This window comes from Cheilinus undulatus, linkage group 3, assembly GCF_018320785.1.
Source record: "Cheilinus undulatus linkage group 3, ASM1832078v1, whole genome shotgun sequence".
NCBI classification, from domain to species: Eukaryota; Metazoa; Chordata; class Actinopteri; order Labriformes; family Labridae; genus Cheilinus; species Cheilinus undulatus.
Window position 1 is genome coordinate 17,274,109 of NC_054867.1, and position 23,314 is coordinate 17,297,422.

The 23,314-nt window shown below is 40.5% G+C and overlaps 1 protein-coding gene across 2 annotated transcripts in view; it reads left to right on the forward strand.

Annotated features, from left to right (window-relative positions):
- cdh4 (cadherin 4, type 1, R-cadherin (retinal)) overlaps positions 1-23,314 on the forward strand; it is a 374,266-nt gene that overhangs the window by 266,888 nt on the left and 84,064 nt on the right. For both annotated transcript variants that reach the window (XM_041783129.1, XM_041783130.1), the window contains exon 6: positions 15,848-16,003. In XM_041783129.1, the coding sequence (XP_041639063.1) occupies positions 15,848-16,003 (156 nt within the window). The remainder of the gene's footprint in view (positions 1-15,847; positions 16,004-23,314) is intronic.

A 23,314-nucleotide genomic window follows, 5' to 3' on the forward strand; every position in this document is an offset into this window, starting at 1 on the left:
GGAGCTTATTCGATTCAATTGACCACACTAGAAAGCAGGGAAGGATGTTTGAATAACAATGACAAACCGTCCTCAGGTGGAGACTCTTGCTCGTTGGTATCAATAGGCAGGCCTGCAGACTGAATTGGCTGTGCCCCTAAAACCCAGCAAATGAGCCGTCCCCAGCTGTGTTTTACTGATGATATCAATGCACGCTTGTTGGATGAGTTGCATTGGGTGCTCGCGTCCTTGCTAACAGTTACTTTATTTTGGAGACAAAAATGGTGTTAAAATCACTTTTTCATGCCACTATTAGACCCCTTTTCACTGTATCCACCCGTTTTTACCACTTTTAACACAATTTTGCATATTTTTGCCTCTGTTACCCATTGTTGCCACTTTCAACCCAATCTTTTGCCACTTTTTTCTGCTTTTCACAATTTTTTTCTGCCCTTGTATGCCCCTTCCTGCCGCTGTTATCCTAGTTTGTCTCCTGAAACCCATTTTTGCCACTTTTGCCTATTTTCTCCACATTTAAACGTCTTTTCACATTTTTTCCTGCCTATTTTTGCCCCTTTTTGCCTTGCTTAGCCATCTTTGCCACTTTTTTGTGTTCTTTAACCAATGGTGCCACTTTAAGCTAATTTTTTCTACTTTTTACCCACTTTTCACCATTTTTTTCCAACCAAGTTGCCCCTTTTGCCTCACTTAGCCCCTGCTGGCAGCTCTTTCCCATTTTTGTCTCTTTTAAACCCATTTCGGCCACTTTTGCCTATTTCACCACTTTATTGATTTTTGCTACTTTTTAACAAGTTTCACCATTTTCTCTAACCATTTTTGCCCTTTTTAGCCTTTGTTAGCACATTTTTGCTAATATTATCCCAATTTAGCCATTTTTCACCTACTTTTTCTAGTCTGTAAACACTTTTCACCACTTTTTTTTCCCCAGCTAATTTTTGCCATTTTTTAACTTTAAATAAACTGTCACCTTAAAGTTATTTCAGTTTCCTCTACTTTATCCTCTAGCATCCTGATGTTTATGCACATCATGTTAGCTGAAGTGTGACATTACACCACATGGTTTAGTTCATGTGCATCAACATTGTTAATATTATATATATTTGTTACTTTGATAAAAAAAAAAAAAAGGTGATTATTCAGGTTGAATATAAGATATGGTAATCACGGATTAACTGTATAATGGACTATGATTTTCCTGACGTCCACGGGCCCCTAGTTCGGCTGGAGCCCTCCCTTTTATCCCCTCTTATGAGTGGCCTTGTTGATGGGAATCTCACTGATTCCCTCTTGCTGGAAGAAGGGAGAAAGTCAGAGAGAGAGAAACAAACTGATATGGAAGGACATGCCAGAAAAAATGGGAGAGCACAACAAATGAAAAGAAAAGCTTGTATATCTGAGCTGCACAAGGCTTGATTCATTTCCCATTCAGTTTGCGATCCATTATGGACTAACATGCCTGTGTGCTGGGGCTTCGACACAGCTGCTCTTTATGAGTATCAGGGATAACTGTGTGCGACGCTGCCTGTCAGCGGCACTCACTTGAGAGATATTAAACCTGAGCTCTCTGCAGCTTCTCCCTCACAGACCTCATATAGGACTATTTTTAAAAGCACCCGCATCGCTCCCCTCACATGACGCCTCTAAACTGACAGGTTTCACCCTCTTTATCACCGCGTCTGCTTGTAAAGTTGGCATTGTGTTTTTTTCAGGAAGCAAAGTTTGAAGGCTGGCAAAAAGTCGACGTCCCACATTTTCCATAATTGAAATTTTGCTTCCATTTTGTCAGCCCATCGCTCCATTTTTTTTCCCCTCTTTCATCCTCGCCTTCCATATTCCCCCCTTCGTCATTTTGTTGGATGTTTGTGTGGATGGCCTATCAGACTGTTTGAATTCCTCTTCCCCATCAAAAGCAGGGCACATCTGCTTTGAAGAGTGACAAGCACACAGCAGGAGGGATCAAAGCAATGCAAAACTGAAATTTAAGAGGAAGTTAAAAAGCATGTAGTTTTGCCATCTCCCTCATGTTCAACAAAGAGAAAACAGATACTGTATAACAGCGGGGAAGGATGAGACATTATCAAACGCAGCGATTTTTCAAGGATGCCTGTGTAGTGCGCAGACACGCAGATGCTTTTGATAATGCTGTTTAACGAAGCAATTCAGCCATTTGCAGTGACTCATGTTAGACGGCATCCCAGCATCCCCACGAGGACAAAGGCTTGTTGTCACATCTGAATATTTAAACAAGAAGGTTTAACAGCATTGACACTAAAGTCAGTCTGCTCCAGATAGGAAAATCAATAGTCTATTTCAGCCTAACAGCATCATTTTCTTTCTTTAGATCTGCTCACAAGGTGCAAGACCCGCTGTAAATCTGCTATGGAAACATAAAAAAATGACGGCATATTTTTAAACTATCTCACATCTTGCCAGCATGTCCCCGAGTCGACAGGCAGTGGTGTAAAAACGGGTGATAAAGCCCATAGAAATTAAAAATACAAGCTTCGAGCTGAAATTACTGAAAATTCACACCACTTGAAGTAAAATTTGAGTTATTTAAGGGGGGAGAGGAAAAGCATCAGAAAGCAAATTAGATTTGCTTCCTTTAAAAGCCTGTTTGAAAATGTCAGAACCCAAATCCACACAATAAATCAACCATCTGCTGCTCAAACAGAACACCTCAAACTAATCCAGACTTGGAGAACTTTTCACTTTTATCCAAACTTTATTTAATAAGAATCAGAATCTTTCTCTTTCCCACCTAATAGCAATATGTTAGACTTGGTGTGTGCTTGTGTGCTCACATAGCCTGAAAGCAGAGCAGCCTTGTGAGTCTATGAGGCATCCAGTCAGTAAGTACTTTCTATTAAAAGGCATCAGGATATTTGGCACACGCTGCCTTAATTATGGTTGACAGCTATGACAGCTAAAGCGTGACTGAGAGGGCGCCAGAAGGGATCTGTGATATCCTGTCTGTGCCCTGAGTGTTTGGCATCACCTCCTCCCACAGTACACCTCAGCATAGACAAGCCTTTAATTTGACTTTACTGTGTTTATCTGCAGCACATTAACAATCCAACACTCATTAAGATCTTTATACAAAACTGTTAGAAGTGAAGGCATTTACTCCCTCACCCCAAATATAAATAGCTAACTTTATCCTTCCTGTCTCTCCTCATCATCATTGTTATCACACATGTAACACTGGTGCTTATTAACAATGAATATTTGATTAAAATTAACAAGGGATTTACAAATATTACGACAAAAAAAGATGATTAAATATGATTTGTTCCAGTCAAGGATGGATTATAGAATAGATTCCAATATTCTCTGACAGCCTTTCCGATACCTAAGTATGCGGCAGCACAATGTGAGACCTGAAAACCCCCTGGGGCCCACTAACCTAAGGCCGGCCAAACACTACAGGATTTTACGCCTGATTTGGGCCTCCCCTGACGGGGGCGTATCCCAAGAGGAGCCACGTTGCAAACGACTGTTTGTCTGAGTAGTCTGCATGTGTGTGGTGTCAACACGATTGCTTTACTGCTCCAAATCGCGTCCTAGCCTCCAAAATCCCGAATCGTAAATATGAAACACGTTTGATATTTACAATTCTAGGTCATAGTGCTGCTGCCAGAGTACCCACAACAACCAATGAGAGCGAGCAAACGGGGTAGCGTCACAGCCAGATCATACGTACTTTCAACACTCACAAACATGAACACAACTTTAACTTAATTTAAGCCATGATTTCATCCCGAGTCTTTCCCTTGTTTTCCGATTGTTTCTGCACCTGTAACACATGCCAGGATAGGCTGTTGTGGAGAGACAGCAAGAGGTATCGACAGACATTCGTGTTTTGTTTTGTTTTTTTCTGAAGCCCCGTGATCACACAAGGTCGTAGGCAGGTCGGCAGGTGTGTGGTCTCCAGTGATCTGACGGTCTGGCGGAGTCGTCTAATGTGTGTATTCAGAGGATAAAAGCTGAAAAATGGTGTAGGACAATGGTGTAGGACAATGCTGACTCATCAAGAGCACGGGGTATCATCAGTTAATCCAACACCAGTTAACATGGCCTGGGGGCCTGCCCATTTTTAAATTACCCCCCAAATTCTTCAAATTAAATGAAATATTGCCCTCAATAGAGCATGAAACCTGTGCTAGACTGTATACTTCTTCTTAGTTTCAGCACAAAACAGTGCTACCATACTAAGACTGTAAACAAACATTTTGACAACACGTTTTTATTCTGTGTATTGTTTTTACTTACTTTAATATCAAGGTGTGGTATATGAAAGTGTCCCCACCATCCTTATATATATTTCTATATGTGGCCCCAATGGAAAAAGTTTGGACACCCCTGAGTTAAACCATGACACCAGTTGTGTGTATCAGACAAAATAAATGATGAAGTTAAAAATTTTGGCTGTTTTTACGCTTCTAAGTCTTAGGGTCTAAGTGTTTTATGATTGTTAAAATGTAATTTACTAAAAACATTTTGTAATGGTTTTAAGTTATTGTAACTGGTCTCCCCTGCAGTATCTCTGGGGCCCAGCAGGGGGCCCCGGCCCACACTTTGGGCAGCACTGTTCTGTAACATAAGATAATCTGAAGTATTACAATTTCAAAAAAGTTTGTACCCATGATGACTATCGATCAGTTTAATGCTTAACACCAAAGGCTGACTGATAATTGGCCACAGTGAGTCGGCCCTTGCCTAGCTTTCCCCTGGCAGCTCCTGAGCAGCCGGGAGGCAGCTAGGTTCCTGTCTGCAGACCTTCAGCTTTAAATAGTCTATTTAAAAGAGCTCATTTAAACCATCTGCAACACTTCAGAAATGAACACATAAGTATATTAATAGTTCTTCTAAATCACTGGCGTGGACAACCACTATCAACCAACATCAACATTACATCTCTAATCATTATTAGAAATGTTAATGTGAATCTAAGCTGCTTCACACCAGAGCTGTTTGGTCCGCTTTAAATGAACTCTGGTCTGTTTCCCCAGATAGTCCGGTTTGTTTGGAGTGGTGTGAAAGCACATTTGAAGTCTGGTGTGGACCAAAGAAGTGGACTGTGGTCCACTTGAAAACGGGAGTCTCAGTTTACTTCAAAATGGATCCTGATGCGGTTCGTTTGAGGTGTGAACACAAAGGGACAACTTGTAAACTTAAGGGAGGAAGTGGTAAAAAGCGTAATGATTTATGGATGTACTTGTCATTTAGGACACACAAATAAATGTCCTTGCTCAGCATCTGTGTATCCACAACAAGATGTCATATTCTGACTAGCCTTCTTCAGCACAGATTCATAACATGCTGGATAACTTGCTACCTTGCTTGCTGCTCATGCTGACACCAAAGCAAAGCAGAAATCCATCGTTGCCTAATTTTTTATATGGTAGAAAACAATGGTGGAAGGAGATGGGATTCCAGTTTGTGTTCTGGCCAATAGATGAGCCGTCTTATTATGTGTCTTATTTTCCTTATCATATAGAGTAGACTATAATAGAGCCTATAGAGTATTGATCCTACATTACAATAGTGTCTTTTCCAAGAAAATACCCTTAGTGTAGCTGCCAGATGAACTGGCTACCTGTGATAATATAGACGTCATTTTACACCCCAAAACTTTTGCACTCTAAAATTGCAGTGATTTATGAAAATCCTACACAAACATAACCTATCATGACATCACTACTATTCACCTTTGTAATGTTTCGTCACCTTATCATGGTTGGTTATGATTTTCAGGTCATTTGTTTGGAACCAAAAGAGATGTAAAACTGATTTGTTTTAGTTCTGCTTCAATAATTTTGCATACACTTTAACCCCTTAGAGCCTGATTACTCAAAAAATAGCCAGAAAATTCTCATTTTTGGAACTGAAATGGTTCTGTTCTACGGAAATCAAAAAACAAATAAATAAATGCCATAACATTTTTTTTTATCATTTGATACATTAGGCAGTTTTGGCAACTAGTAATCCACTGGAGGGCATTTTTTTTACATCAGTTATCTGATTGTATTCAAAAGGTTTTTAAGTAATTTATTGATCATGTTAATTAGATAGTCTCATAGAAGTGTGTATCAAATATGATACAATGGGCTTTAACTGCTTAAGGAAACTTTTTTTTTTACATAAATAGGTGAAGAACCATATTTAGTCACTTTATTGACCTTGATTTTCACCATACTCATGTAAAAGATATGGAAAAAGTGACAAAAGTAAAACAGTCATGGGATGTTCACCAATAATATTTTAGGGATTCAATTTTGAATCTCGAAGTATTTCAATGATTGCCTTAGAAAGGGTTAAAAAGACTAAATCCAAAGCATGTGCCAGCCTGCTAACTAAATCACTGAGATGATGGATTCATGGTGAAAAAAGCAGGAAGTCACCCACTGTTGGCAAGATCTCACTAGAGAGATTTGACTATGTAAATCTTTGTCCCTAGTATCACTAATAATGATATAATCACGGAGATATTATTTTTTGCTGTTTGGTCCTGATATATACTAGAAAAAAGAGCTAAAACAAGCCTATGTTGTTTGATTTGTGGAGCTGTCAGGCGCTCATTCTGCTTGTCACAGTCTCTGTTGTCTCTCTGATTCTTTGTTTACAAAAATCTTAATAAATGAGGCAGTAGAAATGTATTCAGGCTCATAAATTGAAAACTGCAATCAAAGCAATTTACTTTATGATGGAAACAATTCATTATAGTTTATTTTAGTGCACTGTTATGAAATCTTTGGCCCAAACCTGCTGATTTCTTGTTACACAGCCTCTTCTGTGGATTTGGCTTGAAACTACTGAAACTTCAAAGATATCCCAGCTTTTAAAGGAGCCCTCATTCTGCAAACTCTTTTAACTTTGACCTCCAGAGGAGGGCTTCTTTTTCCTCTTGAGCATTTGATCAATTGGAAAAATGATGTTGAGTGGCAGCAGCATGCAGCTTTGTCCTCTTGATAATAGACCAGGTGAGTGATTGTGAATTTATGGCTGGCTCCTACTGTGCTGGTGTTGAATGACGCTGCGGTCTCCTGGTGTGGATCTTGAGCCTGTGTAACCTGCGGGGGGTGTTTGATGTGCCCTAGAGGCAAAATGAGGTGACTGAGCCCATAAAGAGACGTAAAATAAAAAAGAGAGGGAGAGAGAGGCGTGTGCTCTCGTGTGATCGTGTGATAGAAGTACAACAGCAGCCTGAACCATTAAGCCTGGACGAGACATAAAAGTGGCTATTAAAGAGTGTAAACCACAGATTCCCATTATTGTGTGACATTAGCCCGTAGCACACAGTAACCCTTAATGATCCCTTGGGTGCCTCCAGCACACTGTCCTTTAATGACTTCCTGGTTGAATGATTGTTGGTCCCTGGAAGCAAAACACAGCCAGGGAGAGAAATGCAGCCTTACACGTGTTCGCCTTTGTTGCATTGTCATTTCTGCAGCACTGATAGAAAAAAACCCAAATTAAGTAGATGGGTGTAACCCTAGTACTATCAAATAAATAGCAAATGAGTCTGCGTTTACGTAGGAATCAAAGTGTTTATGCAGATAAGGTGATCATACAGGGTTGGATCAATTAAAGTAGATTTGGCCAGACTGAAACTTCACAGTGTGCTAATTAGGCAGGCAGCCGCCACGCTCAATAAATGTAAATGTATTCCTTTCCGTTCCTTCCTCTGTCTGTTTGTGTGCCTTGCGTCACCCCGAGGAGTTAAACAGAACACTAATTCTTCATCTAATTTCCCCACTATTCCCCACTGGTTCCTCTCCCTGTGCCTCTCTGCCTCCATTCCTCTCTATCTTTCTTCTCACACTGATAGCTTGTCCCACAGGACCCCCAGCAGTTGTCAGTAATCAAGGAAATCACTCTCAAAGAGCTACAAATAGGTCACTTATCTGATGTCTGGTCTGATCTGACGGAGACAGACAGCCAGTTAAGTCCCTTGCATCTGCCTTGCTTTGCTTTTTCGACTGTGATTAGTAGCCATTCTATCTGCCAGGAGGTACCGGAGTAAGAGAGGGAATGCAGAGAGAGAGGGAGGGAGCAAGGGAGGGATCCCAGCTTTCACCATTAGCATTCAATTCAAATGGCTCAATTGAGCAGTTGTCACTCAAGGGATTCCCAGGACTCCGAGAAGCCTTGCTTCTTCATTTATTCAATTTATTGATATAAAGACTCTTCATTAAGAGACACTGACAAATGTGACATCTGGTCCCAGGCGGCCTTCACGTGGAATATTTAGCAGGCGAGGAAACACAGGCCACCTGACGTGTAAGAGCCCCTTTGTTTCCTCTTGGGGCTATTATACCGATGTGCCAACTCCACACGGCGCGCTTTGAAGTTCCAATGAAGAGAGCGATCGCACAAAAGCACACACTCAGACCCACACGTCCACACACAGAGGCACAGGGCCGTTGCCAGTAAAAACTTCATACGTGTGTTTCCTGCATGACAGCTGTGTGAATTACTGAACTGAGCCGGTCTTCTTGATCCAGCACACAGAATCTTCTACCTGTCCAACACTTGGCTTGCTACAGCTTTACATGCTCCTGTAGCTGGATCAGATTGCCTCGGTTCATTTTCAGCTTTGCACAGAGAGGCTGGAAAATGTTTGTCAGCTTCACTGATGAGACAGAGGGATTCTCAGGCATGTTCTCATTAGTCAAATGCACAGTCTGTATGTTCTGCTGCATATTATCCGTATGTAATTCAAACAGATCACACTGATGATGAAGAGGGTGAATGATTATTATTTACGCCTTGATTTAGTCCTGCTTTGATTGACAGCTGGTGGGCGTCATGAATAATAATGTAATTACCCTTACAGTATCATGGCCATGCTACAGTGATTACATTACTGATTGATAGGATTGTTCAATGCTCTACATTTCACCTGCAGGGTTCACGTATGGATCATGGGTGAAGCAGCTCAGGAAATGAAAATTGCAGCTATGAAAGCTAGTAGCCGAGTGCTACAGCGTTTGTGTGGGAGGACCACGTCGGAAATTAAGAGAGAGGGTATCATGTTCAAACAGAGAGATGTTTTATGCAGAAGCCGCCGTCACTGCTGAACGGATGAAGTAATTTCATTTTCATGCATGATCTGCAGCCCCACAGACCAGGAAAATTGCAGAGGAGGGGAAGAGAAAGATAGAGAGAAAAAAAAGAGCCAAGCCTTCCTATTACTCCATTTGACTCTGTGATTATTCTCTCAGACTTGTAACCATAGTGATGGTTCAGTCCCAGTGGAAAAAGGAGTCAACGCTGTGTTATGTTCAGAAACAGAGGGCGAGGTTGAAGAAAAGATGATATGAAGATGTGTGGCACTAGAATAAAGATCATCCTGGATCCATGAATTCATAGAAATCACCCCAAAGTACAGAGTTTAAAGAGTCATTGACTACTACAATGTTTTAAATTCTATGCAATCTAAGACAGAACACTCTGATCACACTCTACAGACCTCTAAAAGCACTGGGTTTTAGATCGTGACTTACAGACCCAGGCAAGGATGCCCATAAGGGGGAGATAAAGGGGAGAGCTTTCTGGGGCCCATTATGGTCAGCAAAACTATATTCCACTGTAAAAATAAGCTGTGGTGACCAAATGTTTTAACCTGAATAATACCCACTTATTTTAAAGCAATGAAAAATATTCTGTACAAATAAAGTTTTTTTTTTTCAAAATGTTAAACCCTTTTCTTGAGACAGGATTACCTCTATATTGGTGATGTAAACAATGTGGATGGGCACACTGAACTAAACCATTAGGAAATGAATGTCAAACTTCATAAATAAGCCATGATTTTACCAAATGTCAGGATTTTAGAAAATAAAGCACGAAAGATTTATGTTTTGTGTTTTGTGTTTAAAAAACAAACAGAAAGAAGTGGAAAAGACTGGCCAAAATTGTGGAAAATCATCATCAGTGGGTTAAAAGTGGGATAATGTGGAAAAACAGCTGCAAAAATGGGTTGGAATTGAAAAAAATGGACAAAAAGCAGCAAAAAGTCGCAAAATGGGCATGAAGGGCAAAATAGAAGCAAAAAAAGCTGCAAAAAAGAGTGGAAAACAGTTTAAAAAATAGGTAAAAATTGCCAAAAAGGAGAAAAAAAAATGGCAAAAACTGGTTGAAGATGGCACAACAGTGACAAAATGGCAAATGATGGCAAAAAGAGCTTAATAGAGGAAAATATATGGCATTTAAAAGGTAACAAATTGCAAAAATGAGTTAAAAGTGGTAGTGAGAAATTGTGCTGAAAAGGGGTTAAAAAGTTGCTCAGATAAGTAATTCCAACATTGGAACTCAGTAATAGTTACGAGGTGTTAGCCAGGATGCTAGCACCGATGCTACTGAACCAACACATACGCACTGATATTAATGAATCTTAAATGTGGAGGGCCAATTCTCTGGGTCTTCAGGTTCCCAGCCAATTCTGTGGGCAGCCCTGAACCCAGGGCGAGTGTTCATTGTCATAGTTTTCTTTGCCTTGTCTGAGCCCATTTTTCATACAAAACCAGTGGAGTACAAGCAGTTTCAGTGCTCAGTGTCCTGAGCAGTAACGCCCTTGGCATCAGTTGTTTTTTTGTCCCTGTGCTAAAAGCAATCTTAGTTCAACTTTTGGAACTTTGCTGCCCTTTACATTGTCACAAGAGGCTAAAAGTTTTTGAGGCTGAGAGCTGCTGCTTGAATCAGGACAGAATTAAACTCCCCATCGGCTCAGTCAGTTAAGCATCTGGCACCAGGAAGAAACTGAACTGAACTAAGGTTTAAATCTTACTACCATAAAGAAATCCTTGTTAACTCAGAGTAATTTGGCAACTTGATAGCTCAGTTGTTTACATTGCTGGCTTTTATACAAGTGATCAGGGGTTTGAATCCCAGTCAGTGCACAATCAGTATTCAGTGTGAGCCTTTGGGCAGGACCCTGAATGCCGTCAACACCTCTCTCAGATGAATGTCATCTTGAACAAAGGTTGATTCTAAATGACTTTTCAACACAATCATTATGTGTTTCCATGTTGCTGTTGTGCTACTGTATTTCCTTGAATGACAGAAAAAAGTTAAGTGAACTGAGCTATTGAAAAAAGACCTTAAGGATACAAGGGAAGTAGAGGTCAACCTTCAGAACTGAGCAACAATGTTGAAAAGAGCTTAAAAACCCTGAAACTCTGAGGGTTTTGGCACTGCCAATAACAACAACAAAAAGGAGATATTAGTGGACAGAGGCATCTAAAGACCCTCACTATTCACCATTGTGATCATGGTTTAATTGCAGGAAAATAACGGAATTCTTTCTAACCATTATATTTTGATTTTGGTAAAGCTTATAATTTACTTTGCGGATGACACTATTCAAATAACTCAAATGGTGAATAATTTGAGTTTTGTATAATTATTGTGTTTTGCTTGTCATTGGATGGCAGAGCTTGTCATTGTAGATTGCTCTAAACTCCAAACAAACATAATAATGTGTTGGAAAATCATGAAATTTTTTTAAAAGAATTTTGCTTTAGACTCAACCACCTTGCTTTCCCTGACAGTTGACAGATTGAGAGGACTGGCACCAGGTTTCAACAAGACAGGTTTAAGCTTAGTAAAAAGAGCAGAAATGTTGTAGATATTCTGCCTGTGTTAAAAGGTTAAATTCAGTTAAAAATCTAAAAATAAAATCCAACCTTGATGAAATAGTAGCAGCAAAGATAAAAATAGTCCGTCTTGTCACTGATGGTCTTAAAGAGGCATTACAATTAAAGGTGCAGTGTGTAAAATTCAGGAATATTATTGACATTAAACAATCAGATTGTAAATTCTAATTGTAACTGTGGCAACCAGTGGAATTTAAAAAAGGGTTTGGAAACATGCAAGATGCAAAAATCGTTCTTGGATGTTTGAAACTTGCGTGGAGGTGAGGGGACCCTCTGTATAGAGAGGTGTTAGACAGTTTTAATTGGTCTGGTATGTGGATTAAGGTTATACTTACATCAGTTGCCCCCCCCCCCCCCCCAATCCTTCCAGGCCCCACCTGGCCTACACACACTTCTCATTATTTTGGTTGTCAATATGTTTACTATTTAAAGTGTTGTCTCAATTTAGTCCTGAAAAAAAGCAACATAAAAACTTCTTGTCAAAATGTTTGTTTACAGTGATAGCATGGTAGCACTGCCTTGTGCTGAAGCTTAAGCGGGGTACACACATAAAGATAATCAGGCTGTTTTTGTCCCGGTTTTCCCCCCTTCCCGACCAAGGACGGCAAACACCCGATTATCTTATGTCTTATAAGATTATCCTATAAGATTATCCTGTGGTCTGAGGTGTGTTAAGAGTGAATTTGTACTGATAATTGGCTACAAAAACGGTTGGGGCCGATAACCATAAATGTTAAACTTGTTCAATATTTACGACCAAAAATCTTCATGTGTGTGGGCAAGCCGACGACTCCTGAGTCATGACTCCGCGAACTGTGACTTGGAATGGAATGAAGCAAATCAAGAAGTGAGCTGACTGACAATAACCATGGACATTATATATGTATATAATGTCTATGACAACAACCCCCCCTTTAGCTCACCCAGTAGACTATAAAGTCCGTGTTCGTGCTGTTTCCAGGATTTTCTTCACAGTCTTCTCTTTTTTTTAGTTCGTAATTTTTCCGTTAAAAATTGTCCCAAGAACACCATTATTCCCTCTTCTTGTACGTCCTCTTCCATGCTGCATGCTGTGTTTTCCAGTTGTTGCTATCGGTTGTTGCTATGTTTCTTCTTTATCGTTTTTGTTAGATCACGTGTGATCAAGGGAGATTTCTGGCTTGGAGGACGAGATTCTAGATCGGTGTTGGGACAGAATCATGATGTGTGTGGTGTGCTGTGTTGAGATTATCGGAGCACACCACACACAGTACGATAAAAATTGTTCAATGCCTGACTTTTTATCTTCACGTGTGGGGTCTCTAACAGATGAACAAGACTAGGTAAAAACCTAGTATATGGCTGACCACAATTATCTGGGATGCCTGTTGAAATGCCTGACTGAAATGTGTGTCCCGACAGAGTGATGTTGTCATGCTTGTTTGTAGTTTATTTTTAGCCAAAGCTATAGTAGGTGGTTACTGAACTTTACAAAGGTGTTGCCCTCTCTCTCTGTCTGTCTCCTTCTGTGTTTGTGGAGATGAAACCTGAGCAGCATCATCCCCCCTCCTCTCCTGCTTTTGTTCTACCGCATCTGATTGGTCAAACACAGACACACATCGGTTCAGCTGCTCTGAGCTGCAGGTAGAGAACAGACAGGGAAATACAGGGAATGGAAAACAACGCTACTGGAAAAGAGCAAAATGCTCTCTTCTGCACAAGACAAGCTGTCGCTGTGGCTCTGTGCCCTCATTTCAACAAGACCAGCATCAAGGTCGGAGTAGGCTACACAACAGCGGTCCTAATGCGACATCCAAGCTAACAGCTAACACCGCTAACTTAGTAAACGGGACGAGCTCACCGCCATGATCAGAAAGCAATGGCAAAACAGGCGGGGACTGGAGAGAGAATTTTTTTTTTTTGTCACAGAAAGCTTTCAGTGTTGCTCTCTGCGTGTGGATTTAGACGCGTTGTCTGGTTCAGACAGAAGTTCTGCTCGACTCAGTCCTAGCCTGGGGACAAAACACAATGAGAACAGGTCAACAAAGCTGTCCCATGTTTCACATAAAGCTTTTAGTGTTGCTGTCTTCGCTTGTTTCAATGAAGAAATGGCCAGTTTTGAGAAAGTGCTGCGGTGATTAATTCAGAGCTGATTGCGCCTCAAGCAGCCATTGTACACAAGCATTTACACAGTCAGCCCCCCCCAAACTATCACATAGTCATGCCGAAGCAGCTCAGCAGAGGAGTAAAAACATCTTTCTCAACATGAAAGGCTTATAAGGTTGTTTTTTTTTCCTTTGTCATACAGAAATGTGGCCCAGTTATGGTTAAACAGAGGCTATAGCTATATCTGAGTATTTAGAGCAGTAGAGGCAGCCATTAAAGGACTTTCAGCAGAAGTAGACCCCGTCCACAGATCAACTCTGTCTGGATGAGCCATACATGATGTTAACTAGAGCCAAGCTAACACAGTGGAGGCAGCCATCACTGCCAGCATTCAGCACAAGCAAACGCAACTCTGTATTGTATGCCTCATGCAAAAAGCGTCACTCACTCACTCACTCACTCAACTACCGATAGACATACTCAGTCACAGCTATGTAGTAGTGTAGTGTATAGCTACGTAGCTATGTAGCTAACGTAGGTAAAGCTAAGCTCATAAAGCAGGTACTGAAGCTTTGTAGCCAACTTCTCTACATTACTTCTCTATGTAAGTTGCTAAAGCTCCCATTGAGAAAGCTAATTTAGCATTGGCTTACGTAGTAACGTTAAATATGTAGCTAGTGTGGCTGTGTTAGCTTTAACTAAAGCTTATGAAACTAAACTGAGCCACAGTTTGTGTATCTACCTCTAATACGGGTTCTAAAAATGTAAAAAAAAGATTAAAAAAAAAACTTGTATCCACAATTTACACTTAACTCTGATAGAGATGGAGTCTCAGATGTAGGGTCTGTGAGAGTGACTTTCTGCAGCCGGATTGTTTTGAGTAATTCTTTGTGGCTTATTTTGAGTCATTTTGTTCAGATTAGCTTTGTAATGTTGAAATTGTTGAAAACAAATTTGAGAGTTTGGCTGTATTGGTTATGCACCATATGCCCACTTCATGTCTATGACCGATGCCAAAGCCCACCAAGGGAGTGAGCGGTGCAACTGCTGGTCAAAGGGGGGTCAAGCTTTGGCATGGTACAGACTGCATGGTGTAAGTGAGCCCTGAGTTACCAAAGCCCAGCATAGTGTGTTCCTTTGTTTCTATTCATTAATGAATGTCCATTATTCCTTCTAAACTAGACCAGAACACAGATAGCTTATTTCATGATTATACTCGCAAAATATAAACAAGTTTCTTAAAATACCTCTGCAACATGCAATCAGTAAAAGTATCATGGCGGTGTATAGGTGCCAATGGCTGTACAACGGCTTAGTAATGGTATCACTATCAGACCATCTATTTGAGTTACATGGTATTAATGTTGTTGTACTATCTGGTGAGACAATAGTTTCCAAAGAGCCCATTGAAAATCAATACAACAAGGAGATGTGCTACAATCTCATCTCCCTTTGTCTTCTTTACGTCAGTAAGGTGTAGAGCAAGAGTATTGATATTTTTATTGCTGTGACAGTGGAGCTGCTCTCACTGAAACTTGTTCAAGGTAAAATAAATCTCTCTTTAAATGTCACAGTTTGGATTGTGCAATGAAGTAAAAGCAGCGGTATTAAAGGTGGAACAGGCACATTGAGACATTAAGCTCACATTGGAATTAGACAGGAATAATAGACTGAATCATTTTCACATCATTTAGCTGAACGTCACAATTACCATCATTGCTGGTAGTGAGACCCTTTTACTTCTTTACAAGTTAAGGGTCCAACGGAAAGCTGTAGTAAAGGTTAGAAACATACAGGAAGTCAACAGGTCAGAGGACATATTAAAGAGTGAATCTATTCCTCATTCTGCTGGGATTTCTGTATTTCTCCTTCTGTCTATAAGTTCACAAAAGAAAGCTGTCAGTGGAAATGTTATAATCAATGTGTCTAACAAATATCACTCCATGTTCTCTCCAATTTTGGGTTGTATTTCACATTGTGTTTTAATGTCACTATGCTCGGAACATTTTGTGCTACTGTTGAAAGTGCACACGAAGTCTGAAAAACATGAAAAAAAGCATATTTCCTCTTTGTTGAACTTGTTTTTCTGGTTCTGTCTTCAGATTCGCTCAGATCAGGACAAGGATGTTGGGATCCGCTACAGCATCACAGGAGCAGGAGCTGATCAGCCTCCGACTGGGATCTACAACATCGACCCCATCAGCGGCAACATGTTTGTCACCCAGCCCCTGGACAGAGAGGAGAGAGCCTCTTTTCATGTAAGAGAGAACTAGGACTCAGTCTCATTGATATGCTTCACTACTTCTCTTTGAACAGAGTTACTGGGGTGCTTTTATATGGACATCCTGGTTGTGAGCCTTGTCCTAGGATGGCGTTTATATGCACACAGAGAAATCTTGTTATTCATATCCCTGTATTCATGCTAAATACTACTAACCTGTACACAAACTGTACAGTTACGGTTTGGGACATGCAAAAAAATGTAGCAGGATGCTTTCACAGTGCCGTCAATCCAACTTCAATTCACAGAGCTTGGGACTTTTGGTAACTTGTAGCGTCATCAGTCATTTTTTGCCTCCAGAGTAAACTATGCTCTGGTATAATTTATGACTTGAAAATTTCACTGTTCAGATCACTGTTCATCTAAAATGCCAGAACATTCAGGCATTCAGGCGCCGCCATCAGCTCTGACAGGCGCTCTACTGCAGACTTAGCAGCTTGACGGTCACCCGCTCTCTCCGTGCAGGACTGGACCAGGTGTCTCTCTGCCACACATCCAAAACATTTCAAAGTGTCTGAAGTGAGATGAACAGTATAATCAAACCTCTTCAGCTAGTTGGCAGCTGTCAGTAAGTGGGAAAAGGCGTATACATGCCACAGTACTGCGTTTTCTTTCAGTTTTACAGGTAGCAAAATCAGGTTTCTTTAAACCAGGGCAAGAGCATACCCTTGTTTCTGAAAAAAAAAATGCTGTGAACATGCTCAAGCACAAAACAGAATACTTGAAAACCTGGTAGAAATCAGGAAACTTAAGGCCATGTAACCCAGCACACAATGAGCATTTTTAAAGGCTGTTTGAAAGCAAAAGGACCATAATGCATTGAAATAACATGAAATTATGGTTTTAGATTGTTAGCATAATTTTCGAATCAAGCAGATGATTTACATAAATTCTGGGAGATTTATGGGAAAGTAGTAAAGAGAAAGCCATTGTTGAAGAAAACTAATTAAAACTTTGCCAAAAGGCATGTGGGATATTCCATGGTCAAGCGGAAGGAAGTTCATTGATCTGATGAGACCAAAAAGGGGCTTTTTTTGGCCATCAGACAAGATGCTGTTTTTTAGAGGACAACAAACACACCATCACCACTTTGAAGCACAGTGGTGGCAGCATCATGCTGTGGGGATGCTTCTCAGCAGCCAGCCCTTGAAGGCTCGTAAAGGTAGAGGGTAAAATAATTCTGGCAACATACAGGAAAATCCCAGAGGACAATCATTTTCAGTCTACAAGAGAACTACGGCTTGGGAGAAGATTTATTTTCTAGCAAGACAAGAAGCATATAGTGAAAGCTACACAGAAAGACAATAAAGGTGAATGTTCTGGAGTGGCCGACTCAGAGTCCAGATCTCAATCTGATAGAGAATATGCGGCTGAAGATGAAAAGGGATGTTCACACCCTCAGCAGTTTTGCAAGGAAGAATGGAGTGAAATTGCAGTGTCCAGATGTGCAAACCTGATAAAGATCTATCCACACAGACTCAGTGTTGTGATCGTAGCCAAAGGTTCATCTACTAAATACTGACTGGAATGTGTGTGTGTGTGGGGGGGGTGTTATACAGTCACTTAATTCACATTACAAATTTTTATTTAATTAGCATTACTCTGTAGAAATCCGCTTCGACATAAAGAGGTTTTTTTTGTAATTTGAATGCGCAACCTGTAGGGATAGGACTAAGTGGTTGGGGCAAGAGGTGTATTGAGATCGAGCCTCTTTGTCCTCTCTACCACTCTATTTTCATCAGTCTCATTATTTCCTAACGACCCACAAGAAAATGTGCCTTTTCTTTACATTCTGTGTCCACCTTACTCTTCCTCTGAGGTCTCATGTCCCACCATCATCTGGGCCTCATCCAGTGATTTGTTGTTCTTTGTTAAATGCTGTCCAGGACTTTCATATGAGCCTCTCCAGGCTCTGATTGATGCAGAAGCCCAAATGAAATAATGAATGCCTTGGCAAAACACACAGCCACTTGAGCTGTCATTTTGAAGTTTAGCTGCACAGAGCGGTGTAGGATAGATAGAACTCGGTGAACAAGAGACAGCGGCGAGGAAAAATGTTGTTCTCTCTATCACAGTTAATGAGCAGGTGCAGCTTCAAGTCTGTGCGAACATTTCTGTGGGCCCACAAAGATTGTGTGGGTACAAGCCCTGAATGCTGATTCATATTTGATGTGTGTTCATACCCTAAACAGGGTCTCTCTTCCCCCTTCTTTTCTCTCTGTCTGCATGCACGTTTCCCACATTGTGCTGCTGCTGTTTTACTTCACAACCTCCAAACATAGTTTCACACTAACCTCAAGCACTTCACAGCTGAGCTGGTCAAAGATGCAGGCTGATAGATGTACAGTTAGCCTGCATATGGCCCATAAGATTCCCCACAACCATACACACACATAGGCACACAAAGCAGGCAGTAGATATGAGTTCATGACTGGCCCCTCTGGAACTGCGGGTTAAACAGCTTCGTAAATGTGTGAATTAAATATTCAAGCCACATGAGACCGGTGTTAATGCGAGGCCATTGGTTCATATACGCACATTACAGGTTTCAATTTATATCAGCAAAGACTAACACCTCCACTCGAGGTGAGCTCTGGTGTCAGACTCCCAGAGCCCACGTGCCTGTCAGTATGACGGATGGCTACGCTGCTGATAGGGCTAATTCAAAAGCACACTGCTGTCTCAGAGGTAGTTTAGAATAAAGGAGAGTGTATCAGGGCACACTCTCAGAAGTATGTACACAATATAAACACTAAGGAAACACTTTGTGCAGTGACTATAAACAAACACAAAGCTCTGGGTGATTGTCTTCTTGATTGGTTAGTGTTGTACTTCTGTGTATGATCCATTAGGTCTGAGATGAGCCTCTTGTTACTTAACTTGCTGTGTTCAGGCTCAGGACGCTGCTGTGTGTGCTTTCTGACTCTCTGTACCTGCTTTCATACACTCAACCAGCAAACTGGGATCAATAAAACAGGCGGTATATTGGCTTTGGAAAAGGACAGCTGCCCTGTAAACACTTCTCTGACACAGTGAAAAACAACATGTTAGGACGAATGGAGCTCCTTTACACTGGCATGCACTGTTTCAACTGTTCTGGTCCCAACAATGAGTAACTGGGCTTTGGGTGTTGGTCTATACAGGGTATGAGTGTTAAACTTAGAGCTCAGTGCCTATGTGTGCTGAAGACACAGTTGTACAGTTCATCCTCAGATTCTACATAGTCCATCCCATCTGTGCAGTGTTCCATCCAGAGCAAATCCCTCCCTTTTAAGTCAGTCTTTGGGTTTTCTCAGCACATGCCAGATGCATCACTTCACCCTGCTCCACTTGAGATACATGCCAGGTCTATTTTCAGCAAAGCTCGCTGCCACACGTGCCACACTGCACAAGGTAGATTGACTCAAGCAGGAAGGGGACTGCACAGAGCTTCTGGTCAGTTTGAAAGTACACAACATAATGTAGACTCCTGATTGAAGATCCGATCACTATATAAGTATGAAATCACAATTGCAGCCAATCCACAAGTCATGGGTCAGTAATATGACACCATGGACCAAGGGATGTACTCAACCATGGTCAGCATTGTGTAACATAACTTTTAAAGCTAACTTATTATGTTACTGCATGACTGACTGAGGAAAATAACACATTAGAGGACTCTTGTGTATTTCCACAGAAGTATACCCTGTATCCCCTTAATTACTCACACTTGTCAGTTATTAAAACATCATGCAGCCTGTATAATGCATCAGTTCTGCTCTCATCCTGCAGCCTAACATAGCAGATATGAAAACTTTGCAGATATTAATATGACAACAAACTGGACAAAGGTACACAGTATCACGCACAGGCTGTGTGTACATAAAACTGTTGGCCTATTCTTAACTGGAACAACCCATTAAAAACACAGAACAACACAAGCCATTGAACCTACGTTTAACCATGACAATCTTTTTGTCCATTTCATCAGACAGTCTCACTGCAGACCGTTCATCTGAGATGACATATATCTCAGAATGAAAACTCATGCTAAAACTAGAAATAGAACCAGAGTACACTTCCATTTAGGGTGAAGGTAAGGGTCAGGATACCAAAAGTTAAAGTTAAAAACCTGAACTCTAAAACCTGATTACGAAACGTTTAATAAAGCAATAAAGCTTACGTTGCTATAGATAACTGAGCTACATAGCTAGTGTATCTAAAGCTAAGCTTACAAAACAGCTCTGTAAGCTAGCTTTAGCTACGTTTGCAAAAGCTTACATTGCTAAAGCCAACTTAGCTATAGATAACTGAGCTACATAGCTAATGTATCTTAAAGCTAAGCTCACAAAACAGCTATGTAAGCTATGTAGATATATAGCTAAGTTAACTTTAGCTATGTTTGCTGAGGCTTACATTGCTAAAGCCAACTTAGCTTAATAACTGAGCTACATAGCTACTGAATCTAAAGCTAAACTCACAAAAAACTATGTAAGCTTTGTAGACACACGATTCATTTAGCTACTTCAGCTTTAGCTGAGTTTGCTTTAGCTCATATTGCTAATTTAGCTAAATTAGCTTATGTAGTAATGTTAATGGCATAGCTAGCATAGCTGCAGTTGCTTTAGCTAAAGCTAACAAAGCGAGAGCTTGCTGTTGTGCATCTTCTTTGTCTGCACATCATTTAGTCCCAGATTAGACCTCTGACTTTTATCTCTGTTTATTTAAGAAATGTTGCTTAGTATGCAATGTTTGCCATTTGGTTATGTCATAAAAAACTGCCTATTTTTTTATGAATAAGCTGAATTTGAAAAAAAAAAAAAAACATTTAAAACTGGCAATGTATACTGGCAAACTACAGCGCTTCTGAGATATAAGGGGCCTCTGATGAACGATCTGTGAGAGTGGCAATCAGAGATATACGATCTACCACCAGACCCCTGTTCTTTCACCCAAATATTACATTTAAAGAAGAATGCCATCCTTTCTGCCATCTGACAAGCTCAGTAAGACAGTGGTGTACATGCAGGTAGGGGAGAAACAGAAACACTAATGATGCTTCAGGCCAGGGATGTTTTTTTTTTTTCTTAAAGGAAAGATGGTAGTTCCGTGTTGAGACTTTGCCTGTTCTTAAGTTACCAAGATTAGAATTGCACAATGCAATAACTTAAATCATAATTAATCACTTATTAGATAGTTTGTATAAAGGCATGTTTGAATAAACCACACGTGTTGCCCAGTTTTCTTAGGGCTTTATTAAAGAAACAGTGAAAATTAATGTTAGTTTTTGACAACATGTGGGTCACAGGGGCTCAGCTTTTCTTAGATACCAGTTGTGGGGCTCAAAGGAAAAATACGTTGGAAACAGATGACTGTGTAACACGCTACCCCTATCACTGCCATGATAAAAGCAAATAATCATGGAAAAATATGGAAATGAACAGGAAACCAACCCCAGATAAGCAAAATAACCTATTAGTTTCGTGGTGGTTTTACTTTATACATGGTTTTCCTCACTTGATCTTGCAATTCTCAAAAGAACTTGTAGTATTTCTGTGATCTCACATCTTCAGCTACTCTGGGCTTTGCTCCACTTCAGAGATTCATCCAGTGGGTGAGGGTGTATGCTGTCAGTCAGAGCAGAATGAAACACTTAAATCATGGACTATGTAGAAATTATAGGACGTAAACCTTCATGCAAGGCGAAAAGTCACAGCTTTGCTGATACAGCCTTAAACCTTTGCACCCTTCATGTCAATGTGGTTGCCCCCTTTTCCCTGCAAAATGGACATCCAGAAAATAAAAAAGACATGCCCAGTATTATTCTTACTGATCAATACAGCTGCTTTATTCAGTATCAGAATGTATGCATCACTAATCGATACCCCTGTGGACCCGTGCTGTTTGTGATGTGATGAATCATTCACTTTAAAGAATGTAGCCATGGTTTGACCCAGGGGAAACTTTGCCGCATGCTTTTTTTCTCTTTCAACTTGACATGAAGTTCCCAGTGCTGCTGCGCTCTCGCAGGACAAACTTTGCTTGTTAGTTTTGGGTTCAAGAGAAAAGAGAGACGAGGCTGCTGTTTTTGACAGAAAAGCACCAGAGGAAGTGATCTGTGAGGTGAGGAGAGTGGGTGTTAGCCTGAGCTTCAGTTTTGTCAGACAGATCTCCTTTGAGTCCAGAGGGCGGGAGGAGAATTGAGTAAATATGAGACTTTTTTCTCATATTTCTTTGAAAAATGCATGTACTACACTGAACAATGAGTGTTTGTGTGTTTAACACAGATTTATGGATCAGGTTGAGAAAAGGTGATGCAGTTTTTGTTCATATTTTGAAGAAGACAAAGAGAGAATTGTTTCCATGTTTGTTTTAAACCTTTATTTTGGCTCAGGCACAGACTCCTCAGGTTTTTTGGTTAAAAGGTCACAATTTTATGGAGCTGTGAGATAACCCCATTAACCCCATCAGATAACCCCATCAGGGACAAGGATCTCTGTCAGAGAAGGCTGAATATTCAAAGACCTATCACAAGCATATCTCTCATCCACCTGGGCTCTATTTCATAAAGCAGGAGGAAACTCAAACTCAAGAATGAGGGGTGGGTCCAGCTTGTTTTAAAAGGAGTGGAAACTTAAGCTTGAAGTCAGTTACCATGGTAACTTAGTCTGTGAAGCTAACCTGGTCAGGGGTTTCTCTCAGTCTTCTCTCCCTGCAAGAGCTAGAGACGCTGTTTCATGTCTGCATTCTTTCATTCATTCAGTTCATATCAGGTGTGTTTTATGCATATAAAGACACTACTACATTGAACATACTTTTTTTTATCAAACATGGCATCCCATAGTTGACGATCATAGATGACAGGTCTGCATCACTCCATATGAAGTTACATTTACGTTGGTTAATATGGATTTAATTGGGCTGAATTGATGAACTAAAAAAGATAAAGGTGAGAGTCATTTATGTTTGAAACCAACATTACACTGAGGATTAAACACAAATTGTGCCACTTTGAAGAAATGAGCTAAAGCATTGAGAGAAGACTATAATTGTATTAGATAAAAGGTGTCGATTTACGATATTATAGTAGTAAATTTACTGGTTTAAAGTGGAAATTTGCTGTTCTGAAACTGAAAACTCATAGTTTCTCATCTGAAGGTAGATCAACTCAGAGCTCAGGGTTAGTTTCTGAGTTTGTTGATCTATCTTGTTGAAATGGGTCATGGACCATCCCAGCTAAAATGTTCCTTTATTTCAGCGGGGGAAAAACTAAGAGATATTCAGAGCAGCTTGGCTGAAGTGGGTT